The following is a 20,848-nucleotide window of genomic DNA, read 5'->3' as shown; positions in this document are numbered from 1 at the left end:
CTTTGGATGGTTAACACCCTGATCCATAGCTCAAGTGGTAGATTGAGTGAAAGATACCTCATTTCAACACTGAAGTCTTGGTATCGATTCCCTAGTAGGGGTGGCTAACAGTGATGTGTGAACTGACAGTGGGGTGTACTAACAAGCTAACAAAAAAAAAAAAAAATCCCTTCGGATGGTTATGACCATTTTACCTATGTGATTTTAGTGATGTAGCTAATAAGTAAATTATTTTGGATTATCTATGGTGTGTCACACATATGACAAATATATATGTAGCAACACTTTTGTTTATTCACGTGGCTCTCTAAGGGACTCAAAAAGGCATTTCGGTTCCATTAATTTTTAAATCCTCTCTTACATTAAGGATTTCATTTGCAAATTCATTTACTGTCATTTTATTTAATCTCTGCATTTGCTCTGATCAAATATACTTCAAAAGTCATTTTTCTCTATTTTCTCCCACCTCCTCCCTATTATTCCCATTTCCCCTCATTTATCTGTATTTACTAACTCCTAACGCAGTTCATGGAATGGGGTTGTTAGTGTTTAGATACTAATATAAGGAGGTTATTAGGTACATTGTTAAAAGTAAGGGGTTATGGGTAAAAGTTTCTTGAAGAAGAATCAAAACCTTCGTTTTTGGAAGAATCAGGTGGGGAGAAGGAAGCCATGTTCTTTTACTCTCAGTAACGGCAGAATAAGAGAGAAGAGAAGGGGGTGGAGTGGGAATAAAACCCTTTCCTAAAATACACTTCAGTTTCCTTCCTCCCCCTCTCATCAGCTCCTCTTAAGACCCGTTATCAAAATAACCACCACCAGCTAGGGTTTCCTTTTCTTCTTCCTCTCCCAGCTGTCCGTACACCAAAACAATAATCTTCCATCTCTCTCTCTCTCTCTCTCTCTCTCTTTGTGAATACATCTCCAACAAGGAAGAAGATGAGCAGCCAGACATCTCATCCTCCTATTAGGAGTAGAAACCATCTCAATACGAGGCGTGGCCCAGGGGCGGCGAAGAAATCCACTCCGTCCGAGAACGGTGCCAGCAACGGGAATGCTACCAAGCCCTCATCGCCTCGCCAGTCGTTGTAAATTCGAGTCTATCTGATCACTTTCTGTAATTTTTTAAATAATTTTTTTGGTAATTTTTTAAAATTTTGATGAGAATTCAGGTCTGTTGGAGGCGAGAGGACGGTGAAGAAGTTGAGGCTGTCGAAGGCGCTGACGATTCCGGAAGGGACGACTGTTTCAGATGCATGCCGGCGGATGGCAGCCCGCCGTGTCGATGCTGTGCTACTCACGGATGCGAATGCGCTGCTGTCGGGGATTGTTACTGACAAGGTGAGGGAGATTTCTATGGTTTGTGTGGTGATTTTTTTTTTTTAAATTTTTGGATTTTTGTTTATTTTATTTTTGGATGTAGGATATTGCAACTAGAGTGATAGCAGAGGGACTAAGGCCGGAGCAGACTGTTATCTCGAAGATCATGACAAGGAATCCGGTGTTCGTCACGGCAGATTCTCTGGCCATCGATGCCTTGCAGAAGATGGTCGAAGGTTGGTTTTGTCATTCGTCATGAATAGGATTTTTATTTGATTATCAATTACATGTAGAAAGAATGTAAAAAAAAAGATTCTTACTTATATACTTGCAGATAAAACTCTTTTGATTAGAGAAGATGAACGAATCTTGTTACCATAATAGCAAGACCCAAACTGACCCCAATTAGTTGCGATGAGGCTTAGATGATGATGATATTTTTCTCAACCACAAGGACACGCCTGTTATTCTCAGGGACCAAAGGATGCTCGCAAAGTTCTGCACCACACAAGCTGTCTTGCATATGCTGTCTTGAATAATCTATGCAGGTCATGCTGTGCTGGACTAACCATAAAAACTTCCCAATTGGAAGATTTAACCATGATCCATTGGGTCTTTTTCTATTGACTGTAGGTCTTTGATTCTTTTCTTAAGGCCCTGTTTGATTTTTGAATGCAGGTGTAAATACCCTGTAAATGGGTAATTATTACCGTTTCGCCCGGTTGAAAATCCTTGAGAATTTCTGCCATGAAAACCGGTTTAAAAGTGTTAGTTTAAATTTTTGGACCTCACGGTGATGGATATGACATATCTGTTCCGTCCATCCGTTGTACCACAACATTCTGAGACATGAACCAAAAAATGAGGTAGATCCAACACTCAAGTGGCCCACACCAAAAAAAACAGTGGCCCTAGGAAGTTTTTAACGGTAAGCGTTTGATTCACTTTTTTCTGTGGCGTGGTCCACTTGAGCTTTTAATATGCCTCGTTTTTTGGCTCATATCTTAAATTCATCTGCCATAATGGATGAATGGCGTGGATGAGCAACATGCATCACGGTGGGACCCCCAAATATTTTACAGTTTTTTCAATTTTTGCATCAAAAAAGTAAGCGATCAAATCAGACATAGGGAAGAGTGCGGTGAATACACCAGGAAATAATTATGACGCATTTACACTGCATTTACTAGTGAATTGGAAAATCAAACAAGCCCTAACTGTTTGATACCCCCAAAGGACTGAAATTAACACACAAGGCTGGGAGATTAATGCCAAATTTAGGAATAAAATCTAGAATTGAGAGAAAGAGGCTAAGTAAAAGCTCAACAATCAAGCCGTATGCTAGAGTTCATTTCAATCCACCCTCCCATTACTTCTTCCCAATAGAAAAAAGCACTCAGCAACTTGTTTTCAAAATATCACAAAGAGTCGAATGTATGTAATGCTTTTGGTTTTTGGTCTTATTCATAGAGCTGTACACATGCTATTTCCTAATTTCATCCAATCTTTACTCCTAATTACATTCAAATGTGGACTTTACTGACAAACTGGAAGAGACAAGGAAAGAAACTCCTAATACACATAAAACTCTAAGCAACCATCTGCATGACAGCTACACATGTACGACTTGTTGTGCACATGCATGGAGCGTTCACACTTAGGATGGGTCGATGATTCCATTACCATCCATTTCCAAGCCACCTGCTGAATGATTAGGATCTTGGCAAGATTATTTAATAGTTTATCTATTTCTTTGGGAAGGTATTTAATAGTCTATCCATGATGACTGTGGGATAAACAATCTTGACCACCGAACAGTGAACGCCACTTGTACAGACTCAAGGCCCAAGAATATCATGCATATCTGTGGCATGTGGATCAATTGGTTCCCTTTTATGAAATAGGGATGCATCGTAACAAAAATTTGCACGAGTAAAGGTGATGAGAACAAGAGCAATAGAATCTCAAAAGTTGCATTGATGGATTTCCTGTGCAAATTATGAGTGAAGAAATCTACCGAGCAAATTGATGGGATTACTTCTTCCCATAACTGATAACAACATGATGGGAATTCCTTACCACTAACAAAAGAGAAGGGAATGCACATATTTTTTCAGTGCAAAGTAGGGAGGCTATTTTTAAAAGAGAGATTTTCACAGCTGAGTTATTAATGCAAAAGCAGGGAACTGAAAGCACAATTGCTATGGAATTGAAGAAGCTCTTTAGAATTCACTTTCGTGCCACATCAGTACCATCATCATTTTTTTAAATAGATAACGATATCTTTAAACAGTGGTTCTGATTTTCAGCTCTGTTCTTCATACTTCTGTCTGCAACGTGTTCTACGCTAAGCTTTTTGGTTGTATAGAATTTTTTATTTAGACCTTTAATGTGATCAGCATATAACATCGAGTTTCTACTTTTATTGTTATCTTGGTCTTCCCCCTGTTTCTCAATGTATATTATATTTAAAGTATTCACGCACTTGTTTCTCAGCTTGGCTCATCTTTTTCTGTTTTCTTTGTTCTTCTTTTTCTTTTTTCCCTTTCACAGGGAAATTTAGGCACCTTCCTGTTGTAGAAAATGGTGAAGTTATTGCTTTATTGGATATTACAAAGTGCCTCTATGATGCCATATCAAGAATGGAGAAGGCTGCTGAGCAGGGTAGTGCCATTGCAGCTGCTGTAGAGGGTGTTGAACGTCAGTGGGGAAACAACTTTTCTGGTTAGTAGTTAATTTCATGTGGAGTAGACCTCTAAGAAATTGTGTCGGTTCATGTGTGTTTGTTTGTATGTGTGCATATTTATGTGTATCCATGTCTACACTGTAGATGGGTTTGTGTATCTACATGCATTTTTTTTTAGAGAATGTGCATCTACGTACAGGCTGGTGTGTATCGATGAATAGATGTATATGCACAAACACAATTCCATGGATACAAAACAGATCCATAAACATATGTACAAATATATGATTCTATGGATGTGACAAGCATCAGGCATGAATGTTATGTTTGTTAGTTAAGATTGCATTCTTTTTTCTTTTTTTTTTTTAATTATAAATTTTTTATTTTTATTTTTTAAATTTTATTTTTGAAGAATTGCTAAGATTGCTTATGTCAAACAAAATATTTGGCTTAATATGGAAGAAGGGAATATTTACATGCACTTCATTATAGATACAAGCATTTATAATTGCATGAATCTGCACAGGCTAATTTGTAGAATTATGTGTGTGTCACACACATCAATATACACATGTATATTCAATATGCAGATAGTGCTTCCACCCTAGTGAGCAGGCAGCCAAGCAATCTGATGCGGACATCAGAGTGTACCAGTGTCGCCGTAGGAGAGCCCCAGGCCCTAGCCCAACCCAGCCCACACTTTATTTGGGTGATCACTACTTGGGCTTGGCCCGTGGGCCACTTTGAAGACCCCATGTGCATAGGATGTGCATCATGAAGGCCCCAGACTGGGAGGATGCACATGGGCTACATTCTTTGGAGTGTCAGGATAGTTTTTGAGAGTTTTGGTTGAGATCCGACCGTTGGATTGCGTCCCATCACATGGTGGCCCACCATGTGATCAAGTCCTTTATCAGTTTTTAGTGTCCATTTATGTTTTGTTATTTTTCTGCACATTTTGGTTGGTTTGGATTTCTTAGTGGGCCCCAACTTTGCTAGATTTTAAAAAGGGGCATGTTGGTTATTTTATTTTTAAATGTAAAAACTCTATTTAAGGGGGGGAAACGTCCAACCGTAGAAGGATGAAGAGTACATGTTTGTTTTCTAAAGAGAAGCCTTTCTTTCTTCCATGCGACTTGGAAGAACCCTCCATGAGACTTAAAGCAAGATGGTGAGATTCCATCTTTTTGTGGGCGTGCGACTCGCTCACGTGTTTATCTTCTGCAAGGTATGGTCTTTCTATCTCTTTCTACTCCTTGAAAAAACCTCTTTGATCCTATCTAGCCTAAATCCTTCAATCCATTGCGCCCAAAACCTCGACACCCTATGTCCCTGCCTCCCACATAAAACCTACCCTAGACCCTCTCCCAAATTCCTCCCACAACCCTCAATTCCCAAATTACAGATTTATCCCACCCCATATCCCACGTGATCTTCATCTCCTATAAACATAGTTTATGTGGTGAATGAGTATGGTAAATTCTATGTGTGTATGAATCTGCCCATGAGTATTTTGTTGATATTCTGTGCTAAGGGGTTGTTCTAACAACCTTGAGATCCTGTGATTTAATCTTTATATGATTGTGTGCATGTGGGGATGATTTCTAATGAAATGACATGGATTTTTACTTGCTGAAATTACTGTTCGGTGAACTGTTCTGCTGAAATTATTGCTTAGTGGGCTTAGCCCATAACCCACAGGTCCTGGGATCTGTATGCTTTGAATTGTCCTTTGAACAATCTCCTATGACACATGACATCCATACATGTATCCTATATCACAATCCAAAAGATAGAGGCTCTGTATGTAGAAAATGCACTCATAATTCAAGAAATTGGAAATGGTAAGTAACGCTAAAGTGAAAGAGGATAACTGTTGTAGCAAATTGAATTGAAGGATATTGGACTTAATTGAAAGATTAAAGCATATACCATTTTAGTGATATCAATCTCTCCTCCAATGGCTGCAAAATGATAATTGGCTCAAAATATGGATTTGTGGGATAATTGCATCAGCCCACTAATCCTGAACTAGCAATCACACGAGAAAAATCGCTCGTTCTCAAAAGAAAGCTAAAGCGAAGTTTATTCATTAATCAGTTTTATGGAATGATAGTTTTGTATTTATCGATGTGTATATATGACCTTTACAAACTTCTACCCAAAATAAAGAAACCAAGGTTTAAAGCCTATTGGTCCATATAATTTTTTCTTAATATAATCAAATTTCCCTCGAGTAAACTTTTATTTTAAAAAAGGGAATAATCAAAGAGACAAACAAATAATAGAGTCCATATCCTACTAAATTGAGTACTATATACAATTGTATGGTATGGACACCCAATCTGTTTGTATACTCTCCCTTTTTTTCTTTTTTTTGTTGAAGCTTGCTGAAAAATGATTAGAAGGCCAAGAAGCCAAAGAAAGAAAACAAGAAACAAAAATGAAATGAAAAGAAAAACATAAAGAACAAAAGCTACAAAACAAAACAAAAGCAAAACCAAAGAGCCTATACAACTATACATCTTGAACTGGGGCCAAGGCCCTAGTAGAAACTTATATGAGAGGAGCTCTGAGATCGGAAGTCAAAAGTCAGGATGACAAGTTGGTAATGTCTTTGAAGATTAAGGTTAAAATGTGGGTCAAAGGAGAGGAGTTTTTAAAGCACCGACAGTTCCTTTCTCCTTTTATTGCCCAAAGGAGAGCCAAGATGGAGAGATGCTAAATGCTTTGCGATCTTTGCCCACTTTTCCACCACCATGCCAAGCAAACAGAAGATCCCAAGCAGTGCAGGGCATGATCCAGGAAGTGAGGAGGCTGTTGAGAATGGTGGACCAAATCCCCTAAGCAAAAAGACAAAGGATGAACAGATGATTGATGGATTTTGCCTACTTCATACACAACAGACAAATATTGTGGAGAACAATTCCCCGCCTCTGAAGATTATCAACGGTTAGGATTTCCCCCCTAGCTAGAAGCCAAACAAACGCTGCAATTTTCGGCGGTGCACCAGGGGACTAGATGAAGGAAGGAAAACTATTGCTTGTAGCTATCGAGTGGTTGTTGAGAAGCTTGAAGAATGAGCGAATAGAGAAGTTGCCTGAGCTTTCCTGGGACCAGGTAGGCGCATCGATGACTTAGGGAGAAGGACAAACTCCCCACAATGGTTCCAAAAGATTGAGAAACTCGTCCAACTCCAAGTCCGATAATGGTCTCCTACAAGGAGGGCACCATACCCCAAACCCCACATGAGAGGAGCAAGAAGAAGCGTTTAGATTCAAAGCTACTTGGGCCAGAGAAGGGAAGCGAGATAGAGGGGACTTTCGGAAGTCTAATTGATGCAGGACATGTGATCCAACCATTTGGAAGCAGGAGATTATTAACAAATTAAGTACAGTAAGTCAAATATAATAACATGCCATTCTACCATGATTAAAAGAGTACCAAATAGATAATAAAATTTAGATTTACGTTAAATCACAATCCCACACAAGCATAAACCACATAAGCATGAAAATCTAAGGCCCAATGAGAGATTGGAACTCTCATGTTAGCATAGGTATGGTTATAATTCAATGGGCAGATTTGCACCATTCTAGGGTTACGGTTTTAAGGGGTTTTGGGACTTTTGGGGAAATATGGGAGATTTAGGATTTAAGAATGAAGAATTTAGGGTTTGGAATTGAGGGATTAGGGTTTTGTAGGGAATTGAGGATTAGGGTTTTAGGCTAGGGTTTATAGGATAAGTGATGCGGGACACATGATTTAATGCTAGCATGCAACGTGGAGATTATGAAAGAGTCCATAAAGTAATTCAATTAACAAAAGATGCTAACCCACCAAGTAATTAAGAGTAAACAATATGAAATAAAATCTGATTTAACCTAAATCACATGCTTGTATGCTAAGAAATCACATAAATCAATTAAAATTAGGCTTGATGGAAGGATATAACTTCTAATTTAGCATACAAATGTTCCACACTCAAGAGACATATTTGTAGGTTTTATGATTAGGGTTAATAAGGAGAAAATCTGAAATTTGTAAAATTAGGGTTCATGAGAATTGATGATTTTAGAATTAGGGTTTTCAGAAATTGGGGAAAAGAGGAAATTGAAGATCTAGGGTTTAGAAGGTTGTAATGGAAGGGAAAAAAGGAAGACAAGAAGAAGAAGAATACCTTTCGAAGAAGAGAGATGAATGATGTATCTTGGGGAATCCACCACTAAACAAGCTTCTACCCTTTCACAATTTAATTGGACGGAAGTGTTTCTCAAAAAACCCTAGAAAATAAGGAGAAAAATTCCTTCACACAAGAGAACTTCTCTCTTATTCTTTTTTCTTCTTAAATCTCCACTTGGGTTGAAACTCCATTCCCCTTGTGCTTTTATAATAAAAAATTTGGAATTAAATATCCATCATAATTACAAGTATATCACTCACTTAAGTGAAGTGACCCATCATCCAAAATAAGAAAACTAAAACATTTATTATCAATTTCAACCATCAAATAAAAATAACAAAAAATATAAAGAAAGCAAGATCAGAGTCCAAGGGGTCCAAATCTAAAAGATCTGGTGGCCCGATGGCCTGATCGACAAGATCCAATGGTCGGATCGTCACGAAATAGAAATCCTATTACTAAAATGATCTCCTAAGCAGCCCACATGCATCATCCCAAAGTGGGGTCTTCCTGATGCACGTCCAATGCATGTGGGGTCTTCAAAATGGCCTGGCGGGCCCCATTTGGAACTCATCTCCCATTCACAAATAAAGCTGTGTTGATGTGGGTGGTCGTCCTCATCTTTGGTACGCCCGAGTAGGTCCTCTGATGTCCCTATCAGGGCCCCAACAATTTGCTGAACTTTTTTTTTTGGGTTAGCTTGTTAGTACGCACCCATCTCAGTACACACACTCCATGTTAGCCACCCCCACTAGGGATCGACACCAAGACCTCAAGTGTTGAAACGAGGTATCTCCACTCAGTCTGCCAGTTGACCTATGGATCTGGGTGTTTGCTGAACATTTAATCATAGATATGCTCTAGTATTGGACAACCAATCTTTTCACGAGTTCAACGAGGGGATGCCCCATAATAGTGGGGTGTTGATGGCCTGAAATATGATTGTGCCTTTAATTTTCTTGAAGAACTTCACCTTAGAAATCATTGACTCATTGAGGCTACGATTGTCCTTCAAAAATTCCCAACACAGCGTAATGGGGAAGAAGGCACCAAAGCAACCTTCCACTATCTTTGAATGGTCTTCTCCCAGCTATTAAAGAAATCACCATTATTTGCCCAGAAAATTCACTCTGCCCAAAATGATCTAAGGAGGCCACATTGATCAAGCAACATTACAATGAAGGAAATTAGTGGCCATGGCCATGGCCATTAGCTAATCAGTGGGCATGGCCATCTCAAGACGGACATTCATTCAGTTGCCTACTCCTCTCAATTAGCTTTGTGGTTTCTTTATTTACATTGCCTGAATTAGCTTATGTTACAATGACCATGCTCCCCTGCACAAAGGCAATATTCCACCTCCTCTCCTCTTAGTTTCTCTCTTTCCTGAGTATTTACCATGATACTCGCCTTTTGTCTCAGTTCCCAAGGCTTCCATGCAGCTCCGCCAGTCTCCCTTTGCCATTTGACACCTGATCCCATCTCATGTAGACCGGTACACCTTTTGCATGCAGTCACCCATACTCTGGGTACCTGACTGTCACCAGCTTAGCTTGCAATTCTCCGATCTTATCAAACAGCCTACCACTTCCAGGCTTCCATGTGGTCCATTCACCTCTGTTTGATGCAATGTGTTCCACCTGAAATTGTGGTCCATGGTCTTTCTCCCTGCCGTTGCACCCTGAACATCTTCACTAGTTGATGCCCCTGCTGTTACTGTCGTTTGGTTTCCCCTGATATTGTCTCCTTACCAAATCACCTTAACACTAGCAAGTCTCTTCTACCTAGAAATTCACAGATTGCTGCATGATCATATTTCTTATGTTCCGTATCTTTACCTACTGAAATTGAACTGCATACTTGCTGTTGGTTTTTTATTTAATGACTGATGTATCAGGGGTATTGAGCTGATAGATTGTGTTTGATGACTCAGATGTTTTTCTCTGTTCTTTTCTACAGCTCCTTATGCTTTCATAGAAACTCTTCGGGAGAGAATGTTTAAGCCTTCCTTGTCAACAATCATCACTGAAAACACCAAGTACGATGAAATTGCAGATCTGATGATGCTTTCGATCGATTAATGATGTTTTCATGTTTTTGGATTGGCTTCTAGGCTCAATGTCTTTTGTTTTCATGTTTTTGGATTGGCTTATGGGCTCAATGTCTTTTAACCTTTTTCATTTGCAGAGTTGCAACGGTATCACCATCAGATCCTGTCTATGTTGCTACGAAGAAGATGCGTGAATTACGAGTTAATTCAGTGATTATTGTAACGGGAAACAAACCTCAAGGGATTCTTACGTATGAACTTTGTTTCACCTGCTTTTGATTTTCAAGTTCTATGATGAATAAATTCTGTATATTTGTCCTTTTTATATTTGTTGATGGCCAATTGGTTGCCCCTTCTTGCAGTTCCAAAGATGTTCTCATGCGAGTGGTGTCTCAAAATCTTTCCCCTGAATTGACGCTGGTGGAAAAGGTTCCTTTTGTGAAACTCATCTTTTGTAACTGTCTTACCTATTGCTCAAAAAGAAAAAAAGAAAAAAGAAGAAGAGTAATTTGTCGTACCTTTAGCACACCAGTATGGTTTATTGTGTCTCTCAGAGTTAGTGGAGGATCTCCTAGCAACTGCTGTGGAACTTGCATGAGGTTTTCTCGAGAATGTTTTAACAACCTTAAAATTAAACATGAGTGCACTTGGATTGCTTGCTCTGCCAATCCTTAGGTTTTTTGGTAAAATTCTAACATTTACAACCTTAAATTAAACATGTTTTTGCTGCAACCAAAAATACCATTGGAGCTTTATATCTCGGTTACACGATCCTTCTAACCAGGTGGTGCTTCTGCTTTGAATTGTGCTTTGGAGTTGTGCTCCTGCTCCTGCTCCTGCTTCCTAGCTGTTTATATCTACTCACATTTTGAAATGGATGCTTCCCTTCTCCTGCACCTGAATCTCTTGATGCTTTCAATTCACACTTCATTCAACTATACTATTAAAAGAAGGCCCGGTTAATAAATCAGGCTGAAGTGGAGCCGGGTGAAGTCTGCTTACTAGGTGTAGGTGCAAAAGCTTACTAGGTTTTTGGAGCCGGGTGAAGTCTGCTTACTAGGTGTAGGTGCAAAAGCTATCTAAGTGAGCCTCTGTCAATCCTTAGGTTTTTGGTAAATTTCTTGCACATATCACACATTCATCTGCAACCGTCAAAATAACTGATCCATATGACTGTCTGTATTTTTCCCTTTGACACATGTCTAGGATTCAGTAGGGGATATGAGAAATAGGCAAGATATCAACAAACTTCTTATATTAAAATTCCAGATGAATTCTTCCATTTGAAATTTGGAAGAATTTGTGTGCTTATAAAAAAAGGAAGAACTTGTACTGCATTTGCAGAATCAAACAATCAAAATGACTTACTACCTGAATGCTATTGACATGCTAATCACTGGTATCTTCTTTTTCTCGCATCATCAATATTCTCATCCCTGCTTTAAATATCAGAAGTTTCTCTCGGTTAAGTCGGAATTCTCAAAAAACAATATTTTCTTTTGAGATCATAGACTAGTCTTTCCCAATGTTCTGAAACCGTTGAGAATTGGACCCATTTCTGTAGGCATTTGGGTCCAAACTGGTTCAACTACAAGTCCAGTTGGTCTGGCCCATGACAATTATGTGAAGTATAAAGCATAAATTGAATGAAATAAAGCAAGGGAATGCTAACGTCCACACTGTCATGGGGACTTTACCAGTGTCCCCACAAATTTTAAATGATACATGGCATGCCCGATTACTGATCCAATGGGGCTGATAGGACAATCTTACCCATCCGATTACTAGCGTGAACAATGGAGAGTCAAGAATCCAGATCAAGTGGAGAAACAAATAGGTCCAATAATCATCTTGAAACATCTATTCAGCAGATCTCATTATGTATTCCTTATGATTCCTAAGCACTGTGGTTTGATGATGCTAACCATCCGATCTATGGTTTGTAAAAAGCTGGATGGTTGTAACAAAATGACCACATTCAAAGGGTTAGGGTTACTTGATTGGTGTGATTTTTCTGGGAAGGCTTTCCCCTTGTGATATCAATGATAGATGGGGCTGTTTGCATTCCCCAATAAAATATATTATTCAGGAAAGCACATGCAGCGTTGTAATTAGGGCATTTGACTATTAAGTATAAAGTCATAGTTTTGACCTGTACTACACTTTCTAAGTTCTTACATCAATTTCTTCTTGTTGAAAAGAAAAACAATCATTGTTTGGTCCAGTAGTGCGAAGTGCCTGGCCCTAAACAGTTACTTGCCCTGAATAAGTTATCGGTGGCTCGGGGGGTGGGGGGGGGGGGGGGGTTGTTGAAAGGTAACAATTACAAGGCAAACCAACAAAAAGACGAGGGGACACTCGGCAAGAGCCTTTACATTATATCTAATTTTGCCCTTCTAGAAGCCTCCGAAGCTGACCTTTGAAGCCAGCCCACTATGATTATGGAAGCACCAATTATTCCTTTCTTTCTCCCCATAATGCCCAAATAACTGCTAGCATGGATAACCTCCAAATCATCCTTCCTTTTTTCCCAACTCCACCCTCATGCTTGGCCATGAAGCTGGATTCTGGGATCACCCACGACACTTTGAAGATTATAAAGAACCTCGCCCACATTTCTCCAGCGACAAAATAATGAATAAAAAAATGATCAACCGACACCACATTCAGCATGCACATGGCATAAATATTAAGAATCACCAATTTGAGCCCTCCTGGAGAAGACCCAAGGATCAACATGTATAGAGATCTAATTGGGAATCAACCAACTTCTCTTTATTCCACACCATACCCAAAAAGGACAAAGATTGTGAAGCCGCTCCAAAGTTGAATAAAATCGTCAATTTCACCTTTCAACAAATTCCTTCGACGTCGACATGGAGGAGACCGCACCACCCCATTACTAGAGACTGAAAAGCACTTATCAATGGGAATATCTTCTTTAAGGGATAACCTTGCTATACTTGAGAAATCTTTTCGTAATGCCCTCTCTCTAGTCAAGACATCCTCCCAAAAAGGAATAGTCAAAAAAAAAAAAAAAAAACATAAGTTGCCTTCTTCCACATCAAATCTCCTTAACCATTTACCTAGCAGTGCTGAATTCATAACCTCCAATTTCCTTATTTCTACTCCCCATTCACCATAAGGCTTACATACTTTCTCACTTCAATAGATGGAACTTTTGTTTCTGTTTTGTACATTGCCATGAAAAAAAATCTCATCTTAGACTCTCTAGTCTATCTAAGATGGCCTTAGGACCAAAAAAAGGGACAAAGTATAGCAGCAAATTCAACAAAGCTGCCTTTTTAATAATTTTTACACATGCACCCCACATGGGCAGCACTTGAGCCCATGACCTCAATGTTGAAACACACTTTATCTAACCCCCCCCCCCCCCCCGCGGGCGACAAGTGTCAGCTTTTCCAACTCGACAACTTTCTTTCAATCCTTTCAATGGGAATATTTTCTTTCAGGGATAACCTTGCTATCCTTGAGAAATCTTTTCGTAATGCCCTCTCTCTAGTCAAGACATCCTCCCAAAAAGGAATAGCAAAAAAACAAATCTCCTTAACCATTTACCTAGCAGTGCTGAATTCATAACCTCCAATTTCCTTATTTCTACTCCCCATTCACCATAAGGCTTACATACTTTCTCACTTCAATAGATGGAACTTTTGTTTCTGTTTTGTACATTGCCATGAAAAAAAATCTCATCTTAGACTCTCTAGTCTATCTAAGATGGCCTTAGGACACCAAAAAAAGGGACAAAGTAAAGCAGCAAATTCGACAAAGCTGCCTTTTAAAGAATTTTTACACACACACCCCACATGGGCGGCACTTGAGCCCATGACCTCAATGTTGAAACACACTTTATCTTACCCGCGGGCGACAAGTGTCAGCTTTTCCAACTCGACAACTTTCTTTCAATCCTTTCAATAACCTTGTTCCATGCTTTGCATGCTTTCCAATGCATAAGGGAAGGTTAGATACGAAGAAGGAAACGGCCCAACACAACAACCAAACACTTCTCCACCTCCTCCTAAAAAATGCCAACACCTAGTATCTCACTTTGGAGGGTGTTCACCCCCCAACCTGACACCACTTCGAAGCATCTAACAGTTTTTTCTCAAGCTATCAACCTTGGCTTCGTCCACAAAACAAAACATGATATTATCATTGGTGAACTGAAGATGGGAGATCTTAATCTCCACTTTGTCCACCTTGAAACAACTAATGAGCCCCACCTCTAACCCTTTATCTAATATGTTACTTAGAGCTTCTGCTACCACCACAAATAAAAAGGGAGAGTGGATCCCCCCTGGTGGAGATCTCTCAACGCCTTGAAGAAGCGCCTTTAAGAGACCTGTTGACTAGCACATAGAACTTGGACGAGCAAATACACTCTTGTATGCACCTTCTCCATCTCTGCCCACATACCAATTGACCCAACATGTAATCGAGAAAGTCCCAATTCACATGGTCATACACCTACTCTATGTCAAGCTTACATATGATCCTACCCCTCCCCCCCCTTTGATGCAAGTCGATGCATTCATTGATACAAGATATTTCTTGAGTTTGAGTTCTTTGAAAATTCCACCTCTATGATGAAAAAGCTTCCTCCACATCTTCCAACTCCCTGTAGTGTGGTTTACTCAGAAATGACTGCTGCTGGATTCAGATCCTTTTACCTTGTCAGCAAAGATAGCATATATAAAATGGTTTTGGGGGCCCAGTGTTCCGAATCTTTCACAGAGGGTTCACATGAAAAGTGGGCCAGCCTAGATGGAAGCACTTTCCAATACTAAGCTTGCTAAGCTTGTTCAAGTGATCTCTCCTTGTCATTCTGTCCTTCATCATCCTGATAAGCAATAGCCATGAAAAAGTATCCTTTTGTGTTACTTCTATAGGTATTTGACATTCTGCTAATTCATCACTGTCACACATTTGGTCTAGCATCAGATGCTAGTCCACTATGATTAAACTTGTATATTTACTTTGATTGATGCTCGATAATTTTCCAAGGAATCATGAGAAAGCCGACACTGTCAACCCCAAAGCTGGCCAAGGCTATGACGATGATGATGATTTCATTTGGTCTAAAGTATTAATGCTTCAAATACTTACACATGGTAGCCTTAGTGCTTTCACAATTATAAATTTTGGGATGATGTTATTACTTTTTCCTTTTTTGAAGGTGATGACAGCAAACCCAGAATGTGCGACATTGGACACGACGATTCTTGATGCCTTACACATGATGCATGATGGGAAGTTTTTACATCTCCCTGTTCTGGATAGGGGTAAGCATCAAGCAGTGCTTCTTAGAACGAAGAGATATCTTTGCAATAAAATATTTGACGACATTTCTTTTGCAGATGGATGCATTGCTGCTTGTGTGGATGTATTGCAAATAACTCATGCAGCAATTTCCATGGTAACTAATTTCTCAGACTTCTTTATGTTCAAATCCCAGATTTGGCTGGTTTATGTGGGTCAGTTTTACTGAGTAGTTAAATCTTTTAAGATGGAGGTTCTGAATTAGAAAGGTAATTTGCTTTAGGGTTTCTTTCATTTGTTGTGCGCTGGATGGATGTAACTGGGTTCTTGTAATTTATATATCCATCAAATTTTGGATTTGTTTGAATATTTGGCTGTATCTTACCAGGTCTTTGATCATCTGCATCTACCCAAAGTTTTTTATGGGGTTACTGATGTTTCTCAATTATAGTTAGTCTTGTCGTCATGTTGGAATCTGAATGTTTTTACCATCAATGTAGTATTTTTTCCTCATTGTTTAGATGGCAGGCAGGTTGTTATCTTATGTATAAAAATATATTCTAATCAATCTGCTGCTTCCTGTTATGGTCACATTGATATGGATACTCACAAGAGATTTGCTAAGCTTACGTGTACAGAGAGAGCCCTTCCCATCTATAGATAAGCACACATGCCACTATTCCAAACATGTGTGAGATCTGAGGTTTCTGTGAGGTGGGTCACTGATTTTAATCTTTCTCCTAAAAATAAATCCATTTCACTCGGATAAAACATTGTTTTATCTGCCCATTTGTTGTTTATGATCTGGCTGTCCCGAGGACTCAAACAGTCTGTTTTTTTGGCCAAAAGATCTTATCATTGTGGCTCATTTGTGCATTTGCTTGCGGGTTGATGGGCAGGCCTCTCAATGTGTGAGCTTGGTAAACCTCCATTCATAGTCGTTTACTTGCGCTTCAGTCATGTGAGCTAAAGTAAGGACGATACTGTTACATGTCTTCCCAATTGAACCTTTGACCACACATGTACCTACCGGCGGTTATTGTTCTTTCATTAATTGAAATAATAGAGCAGGAGTACAAAAAAATTACTAGTATCATCACCAATAACTAATACAACAGTATTGTATGTTAACATGCTCATCATTAAAAAAAAGTATGTTAACATGCTCTTATGAGCTGCGTGGTCAAATTTGTTTTCATCTGCTAGAGCAGCTTTAGCCAATCCAAATTGATTTTGCTGCGAGAAGATAAGATTATTTTACAGTTTTACTGCCATGCTCACTATACTTCTACAGGTCAAATAAGAATATTGAGAAGTTTAGTTCTGGAAGATGCAACAGAGAGCCCGAACACGGCCGAACCCGGCCCTAACAACTGTTAGTTCCTAACTCTAGCACGTGTGGGAGGTGTCTCATGAGGCTGCCTAGCTGGACCAGTGGGGTGGTGACATGTCAGGGTCCCACCCAAGTTGCTGGTTCCGAGGTCTCACTGAAGTCGCGCCTTGGAAAGAAAGGAAGGAGGCTTTGGAGGTTGGCATTATTGGCAGGCTTTTGGGCCTTATGGGGAGAAGGACAACTAGTGTTTCCACAACTACAGTGGGGTAGTGTCGGAGGTCTTTAGATGGTCTAAGTTGAATGTAATGGATTGGATCTTGAACTCAATTTTTTTTTAATTTATGATTGTGTTCTTTCTTCTCTTTCTTGGGTTGCTTCATAATTCTTTTGGCCAATTCAGCCTTCTCTAATCAATAAAATTTTAGCCTTTCAAAAAAAAAAAGTTGAATAGGTACATGACTCATGTGGGCACTCAGATTGTTCACCCTGGCTAGATTTGGTTCTTTCTGATAAATGTTTCTTTGTAGGAAGCATAGTTGCATGAAATGGTAGAAAGGGTAACATGTGTTCTTGAAAATCAGCTTCCAGAACTTAATTTGTTCCTAGAAGGATTGGGCGAGTTCAATGACCTTTTTAATGTTAAGGAAAATTTGTACTTTGTCTATAGAAGTGCTCCTATCTTGCCACAGTCTGTGCATTGTAAGATATGGACTTCACATGCTCTCTAGTGACCTTGCTGCAAGTTTGCATGCTTATATTAAAAGCTTCTGTTGCATGGCGGTGCGCGCCCCCCCCCCCCCTAAAAAAAAAAGAAAAAAAGAAAAAAAAGAAAGAAAGAAAGAAAAAAGAAAAAAGAAAAAAAGAGGAGCTTTGTAAGTGGAAAAAAGTTATTGGTGTATTTTCCCCTTTATTTGTGAGATCTTTGGATCCCCCTTGAGAGTGAGTGAGTCCTCTCTTGTATCTGGGTAAGTGAATCCCTAGGTCATCTATTGTTTATTGTTTACCACCATTTTCAATCAAAGAAATTTTCTCTATCTCTCTCTCTCTCTCTACTTCTTTCTTGTGTGTTTCCTTTTGCTTTCTCTACTTATCTCTACTTCATGGTGATTTTCTCCTATTTCAATATAGAAAATGCCCCAAGACCTGCTGCATCTTTTCGATGGATTGTGCATCTAGGGCATCTTTGTAGCTCATAGTTTATATGAGTAAGTTTAGAAGGCTTCCTTAGAGCAAATCCAGGTGGCGAATCCAACTCGGAATTTAATAGCAGATCTTCAAGGGGGTGTTTGGAGCATGGGATTAGATGGGTTTAAGTGGGATGGAATTACCAAAATGTAATGATTACATTGTGTCAGGGATTGTCGTCTAATCCCATGGCTTGGAGGCCATCCCACTTCATGTTTGGGAAACGGATTGGCTACTCATCTTGCCATTACCGGTCGGTGCTCTCTGGGCCCCACCATGATGTATGTGTTTCATCCATGCCGTCCACCCATTCTTCCATGCCATTTTATGGTATGAGCCCAAAAATGAGTTTGATCCAAATCTCAAGTGGACCGCACAGTTGGCCCAAGGAGGTTTTTAATGGTGTAATTCAATCACTACTGTTTTCCCATGGTGTGGTCCACCTGAGATTTATATCTACCTCATTTTTTGGATCAAGCCCTAAAATTATATTTCAAAATGGATGGACAGCATGGATAAAACACATACATCATGGTGGGGTCCACATAGCACCGACCACTAGCCACACGAAACCCAAAGTAGGATTGCAGAAACCTTGCCTCAGCGCTGATTCCAAGAAGGGGCTTGACAACCCATGCCTTATGTGAGTCCCAAACAGGACATTGCAACGATCCATGGGATCTTAAAACCCACTCCCACTTAATCCCATTTAAACCCATGCGCCAAACGCCCCCCAAGGGTTCTAACTCAGAGAAGGCATTGGGCAAATTCTAGTGGGAAAAAGTCCCAAGTGGATTGTTAAGAGATCTAACTCGGAGAAAATCCAACATCCTAAGATTAATGATTTCTAAATTTGAAAGAAATTCCAAAACAGATCTTTAGGATCATGTGTATGTTGCTTAGAGTGTTTCTGCCTCTTATAATGTGGCTTGGTAGAACTTGAGTTTGCTACACGTAGTTTACCTTGTTTTGGCTAGATCAAATTTGCTAAGAAAATCGGGTCTGTTGGATGGTGCTCTTGCTGGATGCTTTTATTGCCCCTATGTGTCATGGATACTAGGGATTTCTTTTTTGACCTTTCTTGAGGGCATTTTAGTCTCTTTTATTGCCCCTATGGGTGATGGATTCTAGGGATTTCTTTTTTGACCTTTCTTGAGGGCATCTTAGTCATTTGCTTAGCCTACCATGGGTTGTCTTTGAGAAGTAAAGCAACATTAACCATTCCCTAGTTTTTTTATTTTTATGTTTATTTTTATTTTTATTTTATTTTTTTAAGTGTTTTGAATAGCTTACACTACTCAGTGTGTAGCTTATGCTACGTAGTGTAGCTTAGCTTTTGTGCTCCTTAGCTCATGAAAATAGCTTAAATCAAACATTGCCTATGCTACACCCTAATTTCCATACACTACATGCTATGCAGCCTACCTTATGTTCTATTTATCTTACACTACAAGCTATCTTTCACTGAACATTAAAATTAATTAATGGTTTCAATGATTTGGTACATTTTTCCTATTTTCAATAGAAATTAGTTGATGTTTTCTATGATTTTAGTAAAATAGCGAAGTAACAGTTTTAAATCAATTCTGTTGCTCTCTTTAACTTTATACTAAATCTGTAACTTATTTTCCTATTATTTTAGGATGTGAATGCAATTTGATGATATTTGGTGCAGCCAAACACATCCTTATTCAAAATCTATAAGTAGCATGTAGCTTACGCCCACACTTTAGAGGGGTTAACGCTATGTTATTCGCTATTTGCTATTTAAAACACTGCTTTTTTTCTTTAACAACTTAGTTTGGTACTTTTTTGACAGGAGTATTGGATACCTGAGGTTTGTCCATGTGCTTTTGATGGGTACTTTTGATCTGGTTTTTGTAACAACCGAACTGGTTTTCAGTTTTCATATGTTGACCTTGATTATCTGCTGTTGATGCGGACATAATTTCTAATGGTTTCCCTTTAATTGATGTAAATGGCCTTTAGTATTACCTGTGCTTGGTATTTTACCTGTTTTGATTGTTGCAAAAAAAATAATTCTGCCCTTATCTTCTAGGCTTGCTGGAATTTTTGTAAGGGCGCAATGCTGAATGCACACAACTGTTTTTGTGTGCTTCTGCAGTTGAGTTTCCATGGGAATGTGGTAGACAGTTAAGGTCCAAACTTTCATCTGGTGCCCACACCATATATGGGTCATGGGGACAATCTTAATCACTGCATTTGAGGAGAGTAATGAACTGCACGAGTCTTCGGGGCCTTGTTCTAATTGAGGATTTAGGATTGTCAAGTTGGCCTGACTTTTGGGCTAAAGACCCATACATGGCGTGGGCTGCCATACGACTTGTACTGATTTTTGTACAGGTATGCTACGTCCTGATTGGAACTCTGCAAATAGCATTAGTAAACGAATGTATTTGTTTCTACAAATGTGATTATCTTCTGGGTTAAGAGGAGAGATCCTCCAGGGAAGGCTACTGTCCTACGGTACCATTTTCTCAGCAAAGAGACATCTGTGAGATCATTGAACGTGTAATTCTTTGCTGGATTGGGCAATTCTATGTGACGTGGCATGGCGGCGTTTCAAGCAGATTGGGATCAGTAGTCTGGCGGTTGTGTCTTCTCATGGGGATTGGTTCCTATGGTTAGAAAGAAATGATTGGTGCCTCAGGAATCATCAGGGGTGAGCGGCAGGGTTTTTTCAAAGGGCTAAATTGCGCGTGATTGATTGGGCAAAGGCATCTGAGGGTATTGAGCATTTCCCTGATTGTTGGGTTGGACTGTAATCATTTTTCTTTTCTTTTGTATAAT

The 20,848-nt window shown here is 39.3% G+C and overlaps 1 protein-coding gene across 2 annotated transcripts in view; it reads left to right on the top strand.

Annotated features, from left to right (window-relative positions):
• Positions 1–641: 641 nt before the first annotated feature.
• LOC131235070 (CBS domain-containing protein CBSCBSPB3) overlaps positions 642–20,848 on the top strand; it is a 27,069-nt gene continuing 6,862 nt past the window's right edge. Inside the window, exons 1-9 of one of the 2 annotated variants that reach the window (XR_009165921.1) lie at positions 642–1,088; positions 1,173–1,341; positions 1,424–1,556; positions 3,874–4,044; positions 10,149–10,227; positions 10,377–10,490; positions 10,602–10,668; positions 15,437–15,542; positions 15,618–15,676. Coding sequence is in view for 1 of the 2 variants with exons in the window: in XM_058232176.1 (XP_058088159.1) it covers positions 940–1,088; positions 1,173–1,341; positions 1,424–1,556; positions 3,874–4,044; positions 10,149–10,227; positions 10,377–10,490; positions 10,602–10,668; positions 15,437–15,542; positions 15,618–15,676 (1,047 nt within the window). In the remaining variant the exon portion in view is untranslated. The remainder of the gene's footprint in view (positions 1,089–1,172; positions 1,342–1,423; positions 1,557–3,873; positions 4,045–10,148; positions 10,228–10,376; positions 10,491–10,601; positions 10,669–15,436; positions 15,543–15,617; positions 15,677–20,848) is intronic. The other variant, XM_058232176.1, reaches the window with a different exon arrangement.

This window comes from Magnolia sinica, chromosome 19 (assembly GCF_029962835.1).
Source record: "Magnolia sinica isolate HGM2019 chromosome 19, MsV1, whole genome shotgun sequence".
In the NCBI taxonomy this organism is placed as follows: Eukaryota; Viridiplantae; Streptophyta; class Magnoliopsida; order Magnoliales; family Magnoliaceae; genus Magnolia; species Magnolia sinica.
This window is presented reverse-complemented; position numbering and strand designations above follow the sequence as displayed.